The 21,231-nt window shown below is 29.6% G+C and overlaps 1 protein-coding gene across 8 annotated transcripts in view; it reads right to left on the reverse strand.

Annotated features, from left to right (window-relative positions):
• LOC107453463 (single-stranded DNA-binding protein 3) overlaps positions 1–21,231 on the reverse strand; it is an 81,213-nt gene that overhangs the window by 20,887 nt on the left and 39,095 nt on the right. For all 8 annotated transcript variants that reach the window (XM_071182758.2, XM_016070307.4, XM_071182757.2 and 5 more), the window contains one exon: positions 1,507–1,584. In XM_071182758.2, the coding sequence (XP_071038859.1) occupies positions 1,507–1,584 (78 nt within the window). The remainder of the gene's footprint in view (positions 1–1,506; positions 1,585–21,231) is intronic.

The raw sequence follows: 21,231 nt of genomic DNA on the forward strand, positions 1-21,231 counted from the left end.
AAAGTTTAATAAAAATCTTTATTTTTTTTCCAATACCATATTTTCTCTCGACACTTGATAACGCAATATTCTCCGAGGAAAACTTTTTCTTTTTAACACCGTAGAGTGTTTTTTGCGAGTACTAGTGTAGATCAGATTAACTTTCCTAAACAAAGATTTTGAAAATCTTGAAGTTAAAATATTTAATTGCACTAAAAATATATATAAATACAAGTAAATGAAAAATATAAATAAAAACACTAAAAGGATTTCTCATTTAATATCTTTTAAATAAAATATCACTTTATTTTCTCGGGTGAGAATAGTTTCCCATTTTCCGAAATATCGATCTTACATAAATTCTCTTTTTTATTTACTTACATACATATTTTTTTTAAAAAAAGCAAAATACATATATATTTTATCAATGACATATTCTTTCTCTTTTTTATTATTATTTTTTTCCCACGCACCAGAAGTCAAAAAGGGTCCTTGTAGTTGCCACTCTGTTCAGAAATGCTGCAGCCTAATTTTCCCCTTTCAGAAGCAGTTATTGCTACTGTCATTCGTATTTTTATTAAAAGGACAAACCTCCCACCCCAACATTTCTTTACCGCATACTTATAGCTTACACCGTTCTAAAACCCTTAATACCAAGGCTTTATAGATCACTTTATTTCCCACTAAATTGAGTTAACTGTAATTTGCTCACATTTTTAAAGTATTTTTTCTCCCTCCCTAATATACGACGTACTCCGCCGCACCACGATTGGACTCATTTGGATGCTATGTAGTTTCATTTTGCCTTAAAAAATGATCAGTAATTACTTTTAAAAAAAAATTACGCCAGAATATATATTTCGCCATTTTTATTTTATTTTTTAAAGAACATCAAATTAAATTTTTAAAGCTAAAAATAAATAACTTCTTTATTTATATTTTTGACTATTAAACCAATGATGATTCTCATTTCGAGAATGAAACGAAAAAAATAATTTCATTAAGTGTATTGATTGTATAATCTTAGTGAAATTGACGTTCTCATCAAATTTAAATTGCAAAATATTCGAATTATTATATTACTTTATCTAAAATTAGCACTTTAAAGAGTGTAGTAGATTTATAGTATGAAGTATTTCGGATACTATATCAGTATTTTATTTTCCCTTGAAATTTTTTGTTTGAACACAAAATTATACTTAAAACTAATAGTATTATCATTGCCACTTAATATTGGTACAACAAAGTTAATTCTTTGATTTTTTCATGTTATTTTAGATGTGTTATATTTACTTTTCTCATCCTTATAATTTGTAAATTTGAGAAAGTAGTGCCACTTTTAAAGCTTAAATTTTATTTTCGCAACATTTAAATAATAAAGTAAATTAATTAATTAATTAATAAACAAATTTGTAAATATGCAAGACTTATTCACTAATTTGAAATAGGCAGAGTACGTCTCTTGTTCTAAACATTATCTACATATGTTGTTAATAAAGATAGTAAAAGAACGTGATAGGTACTTACATTGAATTCTACTTGTTGGGGCATTCTTACTCCCGGTCCTCTAGGTCCACCAGGATACCTAGGACCACCCATAAAGCTCTAAAAATAATAAGAGAAAAAAAAAGAACAATGATAAAGTTTTACATTCATAACTAATTAAATAACAAATAAAAAAAAATTAGATAAATTTAAACCTAATTGCAAAGCATCCTAATAGAGAATCAGAAAATAAAACATCAGATGACTTTATACCAGTGTTCAATTTCAGTCGTAACAGTAAGAATATTATTATATTTCAGATCTTATTGAAAATTTTGATTTGTTCTCTCTGCTTTTTGCTCAAAATATCACCTTTATTTGCACACAATATGTTTTTATTTCACACGCTGGATTAAAATTGGGAAGAAAAAAAAATTATTTACACTCCTGTCAAAGTATTGAATGAAATAACACACATAGGAATACTGAATTTAAATATAAAGAATTTATTGGCTTCAATCAATTTTATGTAGTTTTTTAAAATGAACAAAAACCAGGAGAATTTTTATTAAACCAGTAGACCAGGAGCAACTGGCAAAATCAGTAGTCTACTTGTAAACCAGTAGAATTGGAAGCTATGTGCTATGCTAATGTAGTTAAAAAAAAAAAATGATAATAAAAACCTACAAGCAAAACAAATTACAATACTAATAGGCATTCAGTTCAATTTTTAAGTATAACGAATAAGAGTTGGAAGAAATTATAAGGCCCCACAATTAGCAAATGAAACTTGGAGATACTTAGAAGAAAAAGGCATTTTATTAAAAAATTATTCTTAATTTGGTGCCTCTCAGAGACTGGCCCCCAGGGGTCAGATGTCCTTCCCCCTCTCGCTCTAGTTACGACACTGGCACTCAATTGTCAAATGTTTTTTAATACGATTTTATAATTGGTGAACAAAGAGGACAATTTTTAAGAAGGCGCTATACCATGGGGGAAACTTTTTGTAGCAAATTCTCTTTCACCACCAATACTAATTGAAAATACAGAAAAAGTGAGTTAAGGCACACCTAGAATAAGCCATGAAGTTTCAACTACTGAATAAAAAATTTAAAAATATAAACAAATTATTGGAAGAGAACTTCTCCATTGCGTAATCCAAAGATATCCTCTCATAGTTTATTTTCCTTTTCATATGTTTCAAAAATTTCTTTACAGTACATTATTACTCTAGGTTTGTCAAAACTCGCTTTTTCTAAACTTTAGAAATAGAGGAGAAACAGATGAAAATTTTATTTCGCAGTAATTCTCGTTCTCATAATCACGCAATTCATTGCGATGCTATTGCTTGAAAAGCAAAACAAAAACAAACATTAATAAAATTCAAACCGGAAAATATTTTAATAATTAAAATATGCCTCCAATTTTATGACCCATTAACTTCAGTTTTTTTTAAATTATTATTTTTCGAACTTTTAAGTAACGGCTTTCGCAACAGCTAGATACTCGCTTTTATTTAAAATATACATTTCTAAACACAAGTCCAATCGTTGTGCACAATTCGTAAACGTGGAAAATTATGCTTAACTTTTGAACACCATTAGTGTAATTCAGACTACGCGTTTAAAATTTTATAGAAATTCAATTTTTCAATTTAACGGTGTTTCTGTTATTACAAGCTTAATTCACCGCCTTTCAGATTTTTACGAGCGTGGTTTGAAATACAGATCACGTTGTAATGACTGAAGTGTGTGCTATTTTACTTCTAACAGCTAGAAAAGTAGCCACTTTTATTTCGAGCTTTACAAAGTAACTTAAAAAATAGTCGAGCGTGATAAAGGCCAGAAACAAGATTAAACAAATAACAAGGTAGGAAATGGAAAAATATATTCCCATCACTGTGTCTTCTTATTTGAATACTAATTTTTAACTTGTTACTAAGGAAACGATAGAGTAGAAAAACAGAAATTCGTATTTATTATTCTAAAACATTAAGCGCAAAGAAAATATTTATTTAGGAGTACTTTTTTTAAAAAATAGTTTTAATTTTTAATTTAATGACAATTAAAAACTTTTGATTAATACAGAATGCACTTGTCTAAGGGGCTGTTTAAATATTACATAAGCACATAACGGGGAGAAGGGTCTGTTATTTGCTTATTTTTGCTGATAAGGGTGAGGAGATGTATTAGCGATGTCTACGCAAGACATTAAAAACGCCTCATTTTCAATTTTGGGAAAGAGAGTTAGAAAATTGTTACATCAAAGTGTTCAAACACAAAATATTCCTTAAGAATATTCTAATAAAAATTTTATAGAATGAATGAAAACCTAAATTTTATTTCGTGCAGAAGTCGCATGTCTTATTTCAATTTAATCCTAAAATTAGATTACTGCAATAAAAGTTAAAGCGAAAAACAAGAGGGGTATATCGCGGGTTATTTAAGTGGTCTGTGATTTGCACATTTTTGCCGATAAAAGAGGATCCAAAATTTAAAAAAAAAATTCGTTTTTATTAACGATTAACTAGCTTTTATTCTGTGAAGGCGGAATCCTGCATTTGAAATTTCGATACTTTCTGACAACTGGAGCTTAGTTCCTAATGATAATGTAAGTTTCAATCGTTTCCTGATCTCTACAAGCAAAATTTATAATAGCTAATTTAAACTTAAACGATTTTCCAACAAACTACTATGCTTAAACTTCAGCTGGAGCTGTGTGCTAGATGACAAAGCAATTCTCATTTCTTGACAACTACAAACAAAATTTATCGCCAATCAAAATTTCCATAGCAATCCAACTAACAAGAAAATCTGAATTAAAAGGCCCGTGTCTAACGATATTACCAAGTTTTAATCGTTTCTTGAACTAACCTTGTCTCCTGACAAGTATAACCCATTGCTAAAGGAACTTAATCCTTAGTCAAAAAAGTTGACTATTTCCTAATCAGACTAGCCAGAGTGCTCCAGTAGCAACTGGAGGTCTAAACTTTAAGATACACGCTACAATCTCATTTTGACTGCTGAAAGACAATTTTTAGCAATTTCTTAGATAAATTTATTATCAAAAGTAGCATCGTACTTAGCTTACGAGTTGGGCAAACACTCACAAGCAATTTTCTTTATTTATATAAACAGTAGGGGGCTAAATCCCCTGTCACCAACCCCGATGATTACTTAGCAATAATTGCTGTTTTTTTGGCATAAAACATTTGAAATTATTCAACTAAAAATATATGTTTCAAAAAGAATACTTGGGCCTCCACGTCTAAATATTTCCCTTATGATACCATTAAGTGAACATAAATTATTTTTCTAAGTAATCATTTTTTGAAAAAACAAAACAAAAAACAAGTATATTGTTATAACAAACGGACGGATGTATTCGAAATACAATTTTTGCATTTATCACTCTGTGCATGAAAAGCTGAAAGTTAAGTTCTAAATCATTTAACGAATCTCTAACCGTAATTCATAATAGTAAATTAAAATGTAATTTGAACCAAAAAATAATTGTAAAATGATTAATAAGATCAGACACTGATATAAACAGTCTTCATAAACTCTTAATCTAGAAACCAAATAAAATCGAAAACGTAATAATAACAGTACAGGTAATTTTAACCTTTAAATTGGGTATAATATGAAAAAAACACAACTACTTCGATTTAGTAGGAACAACATATGACGCAATGCTAAACGAATGGAATTTAGTTGTTGTTTATTTAGTTATTGTTATTAGTAGTTGTTGTTATTTGTTTTAGTTGTTGTAGTTTATTTAGTTGTATTTAGTTTCAATAACTTTTCTTTATAATGCAATAAAATCTGGCGAGCAGCTATTTAAACGATCGAACACTTCGTTTGTTTATTTGTGGCTTGAAGTTAGGCTCGCAGAAAATGCCGTTCATGGGTTAAATTTAGTAGGAACAACACAACCTGTGACGTAGGCTATATTATACCCAATTAGGGAAACAAAATATTTATAAGAAAACGATAACTTTATGACTTACATCAATTCTATGCTGATGACAACCAAACCAATATGAAAACCAATGTTGGAAAACTGGACCCTACCACGTGATTTTCCAGCCAATAAAAATGCATTGAGAACAATGGTAAACTGCGACACCATAATTATATTTTTTTACATAGTAAGAAACAGAAGAAAAAAAAATGAAGAAAATAATGAATAAGTAAAAAATTTAGTTACTACACTTTATTAAGTGGATTGAATGGAACATTTTATTTCTGTCAGAAGTAAATCGAAAAATGTCCTAATTGCGCCTACTAGCAAGTGATGTATCATACGTTTCTCGTTTCTACATTCGATCAAAATTATATTATTTTTAATTTATTAAACTTTTTTTTTAAAGTTTAAATATTATAATTACCATATTTTCCGAAAAATAATATTTTTTACATTAGATTAAAAAAATAGAGTGAGCATACATGCGACTTTTTTCGCTTTGTGTTTAAAGTTACCTTCTCTATTAGGAAGGAATTAAAGGATGTCCTATTCTTGAGATAAAAACACTTACGTAAGTAAATAATCGGAATGTTTTATTTGAAATTTACAACGAGAATAACACATTGTATTGTCTAAAGCTTGATATATTAGTGTAAAATGCGTAATTTGCAGCATTAGTTAATAAACAGCCCCACAATTTCTTTGAAGAAAGCGGGTACTAGAATACATCTTCTAACTCCATAATATAATAAACATATTTCCAGCCAGTACAATATTTTGTTCATTTTTTTTAAGAAGGAACTTGATTTATAGTCATCTTAAAAGGTTAATAACGATCACTGAAATGGATGGGTTTTAAGTACCAAAAATAAATAAACATTAAAATATTGTTCGTCAACATGCAGTTAAGGAGAGATTTCAATAAAATAAAAGAAAAATAACTCAACACCGCTAAAATTACTTTTCAAAGCCATAAAACTAGTACAGCGTTTTTAATTTAAAAATGCAAAACGTATACATTATAAAACGATAGATTAACAAAATATTCACATAATCTACATCTCAGCACCATTTATCAAGTTAATTACTCAACTCACGTATTAGGTCGTTCTATAACATTTTCAATATTTATAAAAGAAAAAAAAATCCCTTTGGGTCAGAATAAATTACCCATGATCGCAGCCAAGAAAAGCGCCAGAAATGTAAAACGACGCACAACTTTTGCAACACCACCTCCAGTGGTGCGCAAAAATCATAGCGCACTTGTCCTGCTGCGGCAGAACTTTTGAAAGCTAAATACACACCTCATATAATTAAATAACAACTCTCAGCCCTTTCCTTCCTGGCGTTTAGGGAAAATAACCCTGACAGCACTTTACATCTCTTGGCGATGAGGGAAAACATCATTAATCTCAGGAGGTGGGAAATTCGAGATGCCTTTCCGCTTTCAGAAACAAATTCTCGAGGCCCGTAATTATTCGCAATCTCTCCCCCATCCCCCCCCCGAACACCCCAAAGTGTCCATTAATGGAATGAGACAACCTGGTACAATAACAGCCTCCTTATTTCCGAATTTTAAAACCTAGCAGTAAAGGATGACGAAACCACTCTGTCAATTAATGGATGGAATGAGATATGGAACAGTGCTTCGTGGTATGATGGTGTATCAAATAAAATGCGCAAAGAACAGCCTATTCTCCAGTGATTGGAATTATTAAATGGAAGCTTTATGCTGCACAATAAACACAGCTTGCTTTTGTCTCAACAAATAAACAGAGAGATCTTATTCCTTGAAATTGAGTAAAGATCATTAAAGCAGTATAAAACATAGCTTTAAAAAAGATTGTCTAATGATTTTTTGGAGGAAAGAAGCAAACTAAAACCGAGCTCATTAAAAAAAACGTTACCGCTCTTTTTGAAATCGGCCAATTTTACCGTAGCGAGTTTCGTCTAATTGTTTTAAATCCGAGCTAAGGAGTCGGTTATTGATATATTTCCTTTTTCTGATAGTCTGACCTTGATTTATGTTCCATTAAAACTTTCATCGAATTCTAATAAATAATATCATTACTAAGTTCCAAATTATAAAATTCTATTTTTTCCCATGCACAATTAAAATTAAAGGCATTTTATTTAATATGGCTTTTTATTTATAACACAGCAAATTTTGTAATTAATTTAATAAATTAATTTTGTGATAAAATTTTTATAATAATCCGTAATATTTAATACTTTTCAAAACAATTTTCGCAAGTTCAAATATTTTTTTTCTTTTGACTTTTTATAACTAATGAGGAGTTAAGCACTTTTCTTCAACTCTGATCCCTAATTTTAATCGAGCTCTTACATGAAAAGATTCTAATTGTTTCTAAATTAAAAAAATACAGAATAAATAAAGTTATTTTTTTAAAAATAGCCTTTTCTTTTGCGTTAATTTTGATGAAAGTGAATAAAAAAAATCAATATAATATTTAGACCTATAATTTTTTCCTTTATCACATTTCTTATTTCTCAGCAAAATTTCTACATCACTGTCTATATCTTTTATGTATTAAGTTGTTTTTATGTACTTTGTAGTCGTATACAAGTTATTTGAGATCTAAACGAACATTTAAAATGAATTTCCTGAACGTTTATTAGACTAATACCCCAGAAATACATCGAAACAACTATATTTTACTGTTTTTAAAAAATGAGCAATTCTTTTAGAAACAAAGTCACAAACTAAAAGGTGTTTAAATTTAAAAAAAAAAAAAATATAAACAAAGTATGTTAACGTAAATAAAAATTTGAATTACGTAAAACGGAAAAGGGGCGAAAATAAAGCGGTATTAAAAATGAACGTCGTAATAGTGATAAAAAAAAAAGTTACGCAAGTTTACCCCGTCTCATTTTTAAGAATACTTTCATGAAAACGGATTTTCATTTTTATTTTCCAGGCACCCAACTCCGGCGCACTCATAAAAAATGTTATTTTTCATTTGAAGTTATAGCTCATCACATACTTCAGAGTCTGTCAGGAAAGGGGAAAAAAAGGTAAAAATAAAAACCTACATAAAAATAGATCATCGATGTATTTATGCGGCTCACGGACACACGAAATGCGAACTATAAATCAACTAGAAAAAATGCACAAAGTGAAAGAGGGGAAAAATAAAGGTTTCTCTTCATTTTTCACGGCGCTTACACGCGCGCATAACAAACACCAGAGAAAAGTATAAAAATATTTTTTCTTTATCCCTGGTTTCGCATTTCACTGTCACACGCCGAAGAGAATACACTGTTATTATTCCTGAGCACTCCGACACTAGCGCCATCTCTATCTGGCCACCGCAGAAATTTTGGACGTTTTCTCCCTCAAGTTGTTGACAGATTCTACTTGGACTTCGATCCTTGTAGTTGCAATCCGCGAGATAAGAGGATTCATCTTATCATAGCAACTATTTTTGTCTCATGGATTTAAACCAGAACGGTTTTCGTTCAATGGTAGTAAATAACGATTTAAAATCTCCAACTAATTTCAAGCAATAGGTTTTTTTAAATGAATTAAAAATTTAACATTAAATTATCGAAGAGAAATCGCGATATCCAAGAAATCGAGTGGATTTGTTATCAGATAAGGAGATTATAACATTATCAAGATATATTAAATTTAAAAGGACTTATCTCTTGGAAAAGTAGGATGGATTAACTGGATATTCCGCAGATCAAGAGCGAAATTGCAACCTGTTAGAGAAGACGATTGTAGGAGCGAAAGTTGGAATTTCTGGAGAGAAAGTTAAAATTTCGGAAAAGCTTTCAACTTTTACGTTGACGTGATTGGGCATTAAGTGTTTTAGTGAACTGAAGCAACGATTTTCATTGGTTTTTGAAGCGACAGTTATATACTTTTAGAATCGTTTGGAGTAATAAGTTAACAAACTTAACGTGGAATCTTAGTTAGATATAAATAGCTTTTCTTTAAATATAAAATAAATAATTTAAGAATTATAAAAATTAAAACTAAATGTAAAAATTTATAAATTTGCAACGGAAATATATTATTTTTAGAAAACTAATGAGATTTTTTAAGAGACAGATTTTTTCCGAAAAAATGCTTATGAAGGAATACAACCAAGATGAATTGGAATAAGTTTGAAGCAATTTGATGCGGAAACGGAAGTTCTAGAACAAATCTGGAAATATTTAATTTGCAGCTTATTTAGATAAATTAGTGCAAAAATACCAGTTTCGATGCACTTGGTGAGATTTTTCTTTAAACTTAGACATTTTTTTAAGCGAAAAAAGACGCCCATTATATAGAATAATTCTCTGTTTAGGTATTAAGTCTTACGGATGTTTGCGCACCATCTGATTGGCTTTTTGAATTGACGTCAATTCAAATATTCTTGAGCAATAAATGCAATTTGGCTGAAATCCATGCATATAAGCAGCTGTTTCAACCGAAGTATATGGCCATAACATCTATATAAAAAAAAGCAGCATAAAAGTAAGCATTAAAAAGCTAATTTCCTTTTGAGTTGGCAGTGGGGACAACTGAGAGAAAGAAATGTTCGATTGTGTTTGTTTCCGAAGTACTGTTTCGTGAGTGTTAGAAAAAAAATTAACGCACGTGACTGGAGATCATTGTCAGTGCCTTTCGTGGATAAACCGAATACTAACGGATTACTTGGTTTCCGGTGTGGTTCGAGCGATGTTGGAATTCTCAACTCAGGTAAGTCCGTATGTTTTTTTTTCTTCTAAAAAATTAACATTTCTGTTATGCTTTTAATTAGTTTTGATGTTTTTTTAAAATTTGGATTAGCAATTTGGAATAAATGTGAATTAAGAGTAGCCACAAATAATAATAATTAAAAAAAAATCCTTGATTTATAACTTATGTTATGTAGTCGATTATCATAGATATTTTTATGATGAAATATTTTTGATAGTGCAACATTTTTTAAATACACTGCCGGCCCTTCTCTCTCATAGCATTTATCTGTTTGCTTTAAAATGAGTTCGAAAATTTTAATAACATTTTTATATAAATTTAAAAATATAATAAATAATGATGTTAAAAAATTTATGGTAAATATATACTTATATTATTACTAGAATATTTTTTATAGAACTTGGTATTATTTTTTTCTAAATGGAAAAAATTGTAAGAGCTTTTTCCCAATTATTCCAGGTTGATAAAATTACCTAACTGTCCCCCTTATGTAGCCACTCTGAAATTATATACAAAAGTGAAAATGGGAGAGTTTAAGTTTTACACTGGCAAGGAAGTTATGTATTTTTTAAACAATAGTTTTCATTTCATCGTTAAAAGGTGTAAAATGAAAGTGAATATTAATTTTTTGCACGAGAAAACCCCATTTTGTATTTTTTGTGCATGGATTTTATTTTTTTCGATCAACCATTGACGTTAATTCTGAATGGAAAAGTAAAGAATTGAAGGAATGGGCGTTTTTTTGAAGAATTGGCGAGAATAATGCCAAATTATGTATTCTATTATATCATGTTTTAAAGATATGACCTTCCAATTTTTTGACCCTGGTAGTAGTGATTGTTACGGAATCATTAGTTATTTATTTGAACAATAAGTTTAATTTTTTTTTGTAAGTGCCACTACTAACCAATTTTTTAAATTTTTTTTTTTTTTACTGCCACTACTAACTAATGTCCATAGTGCCAAGTGTAACAGTGTATTGTCCAGAAACTTGCGTATTTTAATTTATAAGAATTACATGCTAGTAATTATAGTTTATGCGAGTTATTGATAACTATAAAATCAAATAAAACATTTTAAGATTTAAATAAAAAGACATTAATAATAAAATCGATGTCATAAAAAATTATTAGCATGGCATATGGCATTGCAGAAAAAAAAAACATTCAGAGAGCAATTTTTTTCAATGAAAGAAAACACCTATTTTTATATAGAAAAATTAAAAGTAAATTGTTTATTATTATTGATTCAGATACAGAAACCAGCTGATTTTTTTATTGCGTATTTAAAATTCGTCAATCATAAAATTATATTAAATTCAAACTAAATTAATAATATCTTTTATACATTTTTAATTAAAATGCATAAAAATGCTTATTGAAAATATAAATTATAGAATCAGCAACAAAAATTAAGTGTAATTTATCTAACCATTTATTAAGCGCGGAATGGAAAGGAAGAAAAGTTGTTAAACATGATTATTTTTTTAAAGGAAGTAAGTTTCACGTAGCGTAGACGGAAGTCAAACTTTTTCAAGACTGCTGTACTAAGTGCTAAGCCCACTTCCTTGAAACTTAGTTTCAAGTATTAATTGTTTTTTTTTTTCCTAGTCAAAAATTTTTTAAAATTATTTTCTATTTTTTTATTCCATTGTTAAATTCATTTTTCTATCTGCACAAGATTATAATTTTACCACTATTATTAATATTCTTAATATATTAGTTTTCCTTCTTTTCAGTATCATACGAACAACTTGGCATTTATTAACTTGGCGTTTAAAACTGGTTTGAATATCCCAGTATTTCTAAAATAGTATAGATAGTAAATGCTTCTAAAATTATAATTTCATTCATATGTAAAATAACAGAAAAACTACAATTTCAAAACAAATCTTTAATATTAGAATTTTTTTATTTTATAACATGCATTATTTACTGACCATCCCCCACTGAAATAGAAGGATAAAAATGATCAGTTTTTATTTTTAGCTACACTTAAACTAAGTACAGCGAATGTTTAAAGTAAAAGGGAAAATCTGGATCTTATCATAATTATATTTGTTTTCAATCATTAAACTACGAATTTCTTTCTTTTCCCTCTCTCCCAATATCAATTTATTTTGGATTTCATCTATATTTAAATAATAATATACACAAGGGATTCGTTATTAAACAGAAATAGAATTAAAAGTTTCTCTAATTTAAGTTTACTAAGTCTGATTTAATATTTTTGAAGTGCTTTGGACTAAAATTAATAAGTTGGGAACTCGAAATAATTTTTTTAAACTAATTAAAATAATTGTATCAGATAAAATTTATATCAAAGTTAAAAAAAAAAAAAAAAAATAGCTCAAACCTAATATTTATACTTTTGTTTGCTTCAAACGGAAAAAAAAAATTATAATAACTAACGAATCACGATTTTCTTTCTTTTTTTTTTATTTTCAAATTTAAGTTGTTTCTAATACAAAAAAATTCGTACACGAGAAGAAGAATTCAGTATAAAACCAGTAAACGCTGATGAAAACCAGGGCAATAAATCATACGAAAAAACAGCTTTTCGCTTACTAAAAGAGATAAATTATGAAAGCATTGGTATATAAATACATTTTTTTTGAAAAAAATAAAAAATAATCATAGCTAGCAGCAGTCTTAATAAAAATTCTATTTCGTAAAAAGAACCCAGCAGGTCGGAAAAATAAATAAATAAAATGCAGGTGCTGTTTAAGGCTGAAATGAAAAATGGATTGCGTTCCGACTGTCCAAGGCCGGAGTTATAAAGTAGATTTTCAGAGATGTCACAAAAGCCAGCCTTCTAGTGAAACTCGGGATTAATCGTCACTTGTTAGCTTCGTTCACTCATATTGATTTTAAAATTTTACCCGCCATGGCCAGAAGGATAATATTTCGCAGAATATTTTAAATGGGATGAAATTTTCGCTTTCAGAATGACATGTCAGATAAATTGGGGCTTCATATGATGCGTCATGACGCACTGAAGTTTTGAATTATGATACAAGAGATAGGATAGCGAATATCTCTCTCTCCACAAGAAAAATAGTTTTAAGGTTTTCAAAAAGATCTGAAATGTTTGGTTTAACTCACGAGCAATGTGTATCATAGGACAATTTTAAATATTTATACCTGAAACAAGTTGAAAAATGCAAAAACGGGGTGTGTCTCATTCCAGAACAATAGCACACCTGTCAATTCAATTACTGTTTCGACAATTTTATTTTCAAAGAGAAAATTCCTTTTTCATTTAGGCGTGTCAACGCAATTGCATTTATTTCTAAAAACAGTTTTTGGTCATGCATTTTATAAAAACAGAATAATTTTTTAGCGAAATGTTTATATAAATATTAATAATAGCAGCAGAATAATTTCTTTGCCAGTAGACTTATGAAATTTTACTTTGTTTCAAATAAATTATTTCGTAATTTAAATTGCTATGTAAGATCCTCCGATTACGAAATAAATTAATCTGACAAGTATTCAATTGTTACCTTCTTAATATAAAAAAATTTGTATATATTACGAACAAGATGTTTATTATAAAAGTTTAAAAACGAAAACTATATGCAAGCTGTGGTGAAAAAAAAAAAAATTCATTTTCAGATTTTCCAATTTCTTTCCATAGTTTTGTTTTTTAAATTTCGATAAAATTTGGACAGGCAGTAACATTTTTTAAGCAGTGACCCAAATATTGCTTAAAATATTATTCACTAAGGGCGCTCAGCTGTGATTGGGAAAAACTGGGGCTCAATCCGCAGTTTTTTTAAGCCTAACATTATACATTTCATTAAGTTTTAATAGCATTTTGATTTTACTTCACTGATGGATATGGAGGCCTAAAACATAAAAAAAATAAATAAATTAAAACCCCTGTATTCCATATGGAGTCATAAGTTTATGCACTGTAAAAAGTTAACAGTGGAATAAATGCAAACTCAAGCCTTATTTAAGAATATACAGTCATTCTTTGACTATAAGGTCAAGAAATTACCATGGGGAATTACGCTTCTTGTTAATCAATTTTATTAAAAAATGGTTGTCAACTGCACGTGCTAGAGGTACATAAGGATACGAAGACGCCATTCTATGGGAGAAGCTTTTTGTCGCCGATTCTCTTTAGTACAGAAAAAGTTAGCTCCAACAAACCTATAGTAAGCCATGAAGTTTCAAATGCTGAAAAAAATTTTTTTAAAATAATGAAAATCTATGAAGTTATTTAAACAACAGTGTGTCAAGTTACATTTTTTTTTCCTTTTTAAAAATCAAGTGTAATAGTTTTCCCTTTATCTAGAACTTAAAACGAAAAGCACCCTTTTAATTCCTACACCATTTTGTAACGGGCGCAAAATTAGTCCCCGGTTGCTGTAAACCCTAGCTACGCATCTGCTGCTCGCGCATTTGTAAACAGTACATCAAGATGTATTAAGTGCTATAGAAAAAAAAAAAATTAATGCATAAAACTTTTCATATTCAACTATTGTCTTATTGCATTGTCAAATTTTATATTAACTATCATTAAACATATTTCACTAAGTACCGTGAAGTAGATCACAGAAAATATTCAGACTGACTTCGTCTTTTCTTATCTTATTCTCAAGTTATTTCTATTATTAACCATTAAATATAAAAATTAAGTTGATGAAGGTAGGACAATTATAATGGTCGCGCAATATATGTAAGAGAAGGGTTTTCAGCTCCTATGGTTGGCTGCAGCATTTATATGCTACGTCCTGGAAACGAGTCTTTGGGACACCTCTTATTAGGGAGGCCTTTCATGTGACATTGAAGTTACCGAAAGGGAGCCAATTAGAAATGATACCGATGTCGATGCACTTTACATTTGAGGCAGCGTTGCTACATGCTGTGAATACAGACTCAGCCGTGTTAATTCACTTGGAAAAGCATTAAGGCAAACAAGCTGTCTAAATGCACGATCCTCATTAATCTAAATGTGTCCATCCGGCGATGTTTCTCGTTCCGCATTCTTGCGACAGAAGAGAAATTTATATCTAACTGGTTTTCCTTTACTCATGCCACACTTTTAGAAGATAGATGTTTATTATTATGAACTCTTAAGCATATGTAGAAATAACGAGATCCTATATTTCATCCCTTTTTTACAATTAAAAATTTTGGTTCAAAATTATTTTTTTAAATCAAAACAAAAGGTTATATTATTTTAAGGTTTTCTAAAAGAAAATATACTGTTAACAGTTACTTATTGTTCAACATATAACTAATAAAAATTTCATTTACAGTCTGAGATTTTTCAAAAGAGAAGTTTACGACTGCCATAAGAAATAAAAGATACTTTTAAAAGAAAACTGTAGGCAGTTACTGTTATTCGAAGTATAATTAAAAAAAAAAAAAACCTTAATTTTGTTAAATGCATTCTGAATTTTTTCAAAACAAAAGTTCACAACGGGCATAAGAAGTTGGAAATGTTTATAAAAGAAAGTTTTAAAATCAGATACTTTCAAAAGAAAATATATTTTACTGCTTACAGTTACTATTATTCGACATATGATTAATGAAAGCTTTAATTTCATTAAATATAATCTGAATATTTATAAAACATAAGTTCACGACGACGACAAGAACTTGAAGATACTGGGAATAATTAGTGTTTTTTTTAAAAACTAAAATATAGATTTGTTTAAATACTAGAAATCTAAATAATGAGAGCCCTGTTGGTTAGATTTATAAACTAACTTTATAATGTTAAATTTAATAAACTCATTTCAAAATATTAGTTATGCGTGCCATGCACGCATAAGCCATGCTTTTTAGTTTTCCAAACTTTTTTTTTCATAACACCCTTTTCCTTTTTTGGAAAAATAAAATCAATATAAGAGGTTCAAATATTACCTAAGCATATTTTTGGCAATTTTGGAACCCCTCGTCAGCAAAAATAAGCAAATAAAAAAAACCTCCACGCCAAACGTAAGAAAGTTGCAATAGCACCGTGTTTTTCGTTTTAACTTTGACTTTATAGTAGCAATCTAATTTTAGAAATATTTTCAAATGAAAGATGTAACTTGGCACGTAACAAAATTCAAGCTTTCATTCATTTTATAAAATTTTGAGTAGAATACTTTTAGGAATCTTTTGTATTATCCTATTTTGGTCAAAACTCTTGACCCCTGAAACTCCAGGAAGAATTTTATCCAATTGCAATTCTTTTTTGCATTAAAAAAAAAAAAACGAAAATAAGGCGATTTCAATGTTCAACATATGCTTGTCAGAAAAATAAGCAAATTTTAAGCCAAATTCCTCCCTTTAAGGGCTCATGTAATATTTGAAGGGCTCTATATAAATAAAATGTAGTAATAACTTTTAAATTCGGTTTTTAATGGCAGCGACATAATTACAAAACATATACGTTGTATAAAGATTTCGTCCAATAGAGAAAATATAAGGTATAAATGAGGTTCGTTCATTAAAGCAAACCGTAAAACACATTAAAAGTATCATTACATCTCGCTATGCTGAATAAATCTTTTCCATAACATCAATTTTGGATGCTATGTTCATTTACAGATAGAGCTTAAGTCGATTTTATACTCTTGTATATACTTATGTCTTAAATCTTGAGTGGAGGAATGTATTAGATTACGACAGGCTGCTTCCCTAAATAAATTTATACAAGCGTTTTTGAATAAGAATTATAACTTCGTAATCTGCAAATACGTTTCGAAATTTCTAAAACAAAATATCCGCAAAATATATTTTAATACGCTAATTTTTTATGTACTGACATTGAACGCGAAGCAATTTATTTTGAAACACAAACCTTTCATATTTCAATAAATAGCAGTTCAAATACGTTTTATTTAAAAATATATATATATTTATACTGTCAAAGAAAGTTTTCCCAGCGAAGAATTTCTTTTAGAAAGAAAGAACCGTTACCCGGTCGAAAAGAACACTAGATGTAACAAGTGGCCTGGAGACACTACGGTGACAGTGGCTATAAGAAATGGGAAAGGGACTTCAATCGTGAGAGGTCCCAAGAACCTAAAAAAAAAAAGTAAATAAGTTGCCATTTCTCTTAAGGTCCACGTCTATCCGAAAAAGAAAATAGCTTCTTTTTTCTCCCCAAGGCAAATGCCAAGCAGCGCACTAGGTTCAATCAGGCATGTCACACGGTATTACTCATGTTCGGACGGTCAGAGCCCAGCACTGTCATGGCTCGTATCTTACGGTACATCGGAAACGCTATTCCTTAGACTTAACATTTTTTCCTCTTCTTCTTCTTTTCCTTGGCCTGTCAGTGTGAGAGGGAAAAAATATAAATCCGAAATGACTTTTTCTTCAAAAAACTCCCAACATATTTCCGCCCGGCCACCTCTGCACAGCCCCCACATCTATCGCTTCTTCCTCTTTCTTGCCACGCTCTTTTTTAATAAAGTATATCGGACGTCTACAGGACAGCTCCAGCAGAATACGCGCTTCAAGTTTTATTTCTTGCAAGGAAAAAAAATATATATATATTTCTCCTTTAGCACAAGAGCTGAAATGCACATAAAACGAGACATATGAGAAATTTTTAAGCTTTAGCTCCGATTCCGTCTTGGTTATGTTATAAAATATAAACTGATAATAATACTCAAGTCATAGTGACAAGCTTTTCCAGGAGACGAGTTTTCAAAAAGATGGCGTTTACTTCTAATTTACTAGATCAAGATTCCCTTTTAATGATGAAAGACTAAGAGTTTCCAATTATAAGTTATGGCAAATGCAATGAACTGCAGTTATTGTATAATTGCTGGCTTTTACATACCACTGCCTGTTTTAGAGATATTGAATGAAGTAAAGTAACTTATCAAGTGAATTTCGAATTATGCTTAAATTTTTTATAATCAGTAGATTAATAGCTTCGAAACGCATCGAGTGGCTCCATAAAATTTGCAACGCAGAAATACTAAAAAAGCGTTAATAGAATGGTCATGTTCTGCGTAAACCAGAAAAATTTAAGGAAAAACATGTTTTTGATTGGAACTCTCAGGGCAATAGAAGAAGAGAAAAACCTAAAAAAATACTTGGCGCAGGACGAATGTAAGTGCATTGATAACAGTTGGAAAGACATGAAGAAATGCAAAATATATTGACACAAATAGAGTGAGATGGAGAGCTAGAATAGAAGCCTTATCCTCCAATTCAGAGTGAAGAAGAATATGTATGTTAAAAGCTTTGAAATGCAACTACTAAATAATCCTATAACTGTCTGCATGTGGCACCTATCGGTAGGCGTTATCACTAAAACTTACGAGAAATTTCTTTTTATACAAATATTTTAAAGTTATACTATTAAAGGAAAGATATATCATCACCAGTATTGCCTATAAATATGATGCAACGAGTCTGAAATATTAATAATTTCATATTTTGCCGTACAAATTTAGGTATTGTCATAATCCGTTAGAACCTGTTAAAAAGTAGATAGGTCTACAGTTAATACATAGAAATGTAGGCAGGTGGCAATTAATACATAATTACGGGATTGATCATTACCGTTATTTTAAAATTGAAAATCAATTCAATCGTTAGCATGCTTATTAAAGTATGGCTTTAGAAAGTTTTAACCAGCAAATTGTTTACCCAGTATAACTGGTATTGTTTGAGCCAACCAATGGTAAGAAAATGGAATTTTTTTCTTGAAACTCACCGAAAGAGTCAATTTTTTAAATATATTTCTTATGGAATCAAAATCAACTCAAACTTATAAATTTCATTTTATTTTCATGCTAAATCTGAAAAGGATATCACATCTACTAAACACACAATTACTGAAAAAACAAAATATTTTACTTTGATACTTAATCGCAGAATACAGCTAAGCCAAAACACAATTTTCTCTCACTGTAATTTATTATAGTTAATAAATGTAGGAACAAGAATGCTGTTATGAAGTATTTACACTTCAAAATGACTTCAAATAGAGAATTTTCTGGATTAAATTCTTTCTTTGTGTAATGTACTTTAATTTATTTGAGAATCTCCGGGGAAATATAGAAAATATTTAATATTCCTGGCAAATAAAAACATAGTTTATATACAGTGTGAACTAAATGAAAATAATTAATAATTTTTGCATATTTCTTTCCCGTTCTGTTCAATTAGTAATTGGTTCATTACCTTCAAATAATTTCAACTATTTCATTAAGTTAGATTTTTATTTGTAGCAAAATAAATATTTAAAGATCCCCGCGTTTTGCATTTTTTTTCTAGTTTTGAACTTGCTTAAATGTCATTTTACCGTTCAAGAAAATAAAAAAGCACGTTAAAAAAAAAAAAAACTTCCAAACTAATAACTATTAAAAGGTGTGTAAAAGAAAAATATTCTTTACACATTATACACATTAGGTGTATTATTAGTTTTAGTGCTAATGTTATACACATTAGCACTAAAATGATTTTTTTTAATATGTGATATTGTAAAAAGTTTGAAGTTTTCTTCTTAATTTAGCACATACATCAAATAAAGACTAGCTAAGCAATAACTACATATGTACTATTTGTTTAATCAAACCATGGATTCTTAATTAGGATTTTCTTTTCTGCTCTTTTCAGTTGCTCATGTCTCATTTTAAATTCTATTAAAAATGTATTTAACACTAATGTTCGAGTAAAATTAATATGTGTATTTCGCAAAATTTTAAATCCAGTTATTTTAGATACGCTTTGTTTTAATTTTGGCATCAGCCACGGCAATTTTGAATCTAGTATATAGTCTTTTAATTAAGCATTAACAAATATATGTGTGTTTAAATTACTCTAGACACTTTTTAATTTTAATTAAAAGTAATTAATTCTCAAAGTATTATACATAAAAAAATTATCTCTGTGTATCAATTAAAAAATATGTATGCACTTTTGCTGAAAATGTTGAAGATATCAATACTGTTCCAAAAAAGTAAACTTTTCCATTCTTAACAGAGACCTTAGTTCATGTAGCTTTTTTCAAGGATATTATTCTAATTTTAAAAATTATGACTAGATATTAAGTGTATAAAGAAAAAGAATTATTTACGCTTTAAGTTTTAGAACATTCAGACAATCGATTGACGATATTAAACACAATTCCCTTAGTAGTTATTTTTTTTACCAATAGATACAAAAAATTTCAAAAAGTTTCAGAGTTCATACATCGCTCGTCTACCCGGGTCCGAATCCCAACGAATCGCTTGTTAAAATGAATTCCGTACCTGACTTGCAACGACCACAGCGTGGACGTAAAATATCCTCAATGGTAGACAGATAATATGATAGTCTCCTTGCTGTTAGACTAACCTTAGGAGGATTTCCTCACCATGTAATGCAAATGCGGGTTAATTCCATCAAAAAGTCTCCCACGAAGGCGAATTTATCTCAAAACTTGATCTAGGAGTCTTCTGGATTGAGTTCAAAATCACAAGGCCACGGGGTTGAACATTATTAGTCGTAAACTCAGAAGTTTGATCAGCTGTTCAAAGACGTTTATAAAATAAAATTAACAGCTTCCATAGAAAGTAATGTTTCTGGAGCAAAAACATTGTAGGCAATAGTTAAACTGGGCAAAAGATTAATACTAGTTAATTTCTCATTTATCTCGATAATTATTACTAGGACAAACGATCCTCGAAGACAGGACACAAATATTTGATAATCGTCGAAAGGCTCAGTACCACAAAAACGATTCTAACAAAGGGGGGGGGGAAACCACACATCAGACACTTCTCCAAAAATCGATGGGCAAACATTACGCTGAAACGTTTCCGGTTAGAATGTTTATTCGCGTAGTAACTTTGTCTAAACGAGAGTATAATCGAATACAAAACAAACGGAATACATGACCTCCGAACATTTATGCTCCATTAGGGAATCCTTACTGCTACTACGGATCTTCGTTTGCTCGTTCAAACAGATGAGGGGACCAAATAATACCGCAGATCTACTTTGTGAGATGGCGAATCAAAAAAATAAATTGCTTTTGGTACATAATGCTCGATTTGGCAGTTGCGAAACATAACATCTGCTAAATGAGCTAATATAACCACCATAATTTAAAGGGGACCGTTTAATGCAGGGAGT

Source organism: Parasteatoda tepidariorum, chromosome 3 (assembly GCF_982258835.1).
Source record: "Parasteatoda tepidariorum strain Cologne lab strain chromosome 3, Ptep-v5.0, whole genome shotgun sequence".
In the NCBI taxonomy this organism is placed as follows: Eukaryota; Metazoa; Arthropoda; class Arachnida; order Araneae; family Theridiidae; genus Parasteatoda; species Parasteatoda tepidariorum.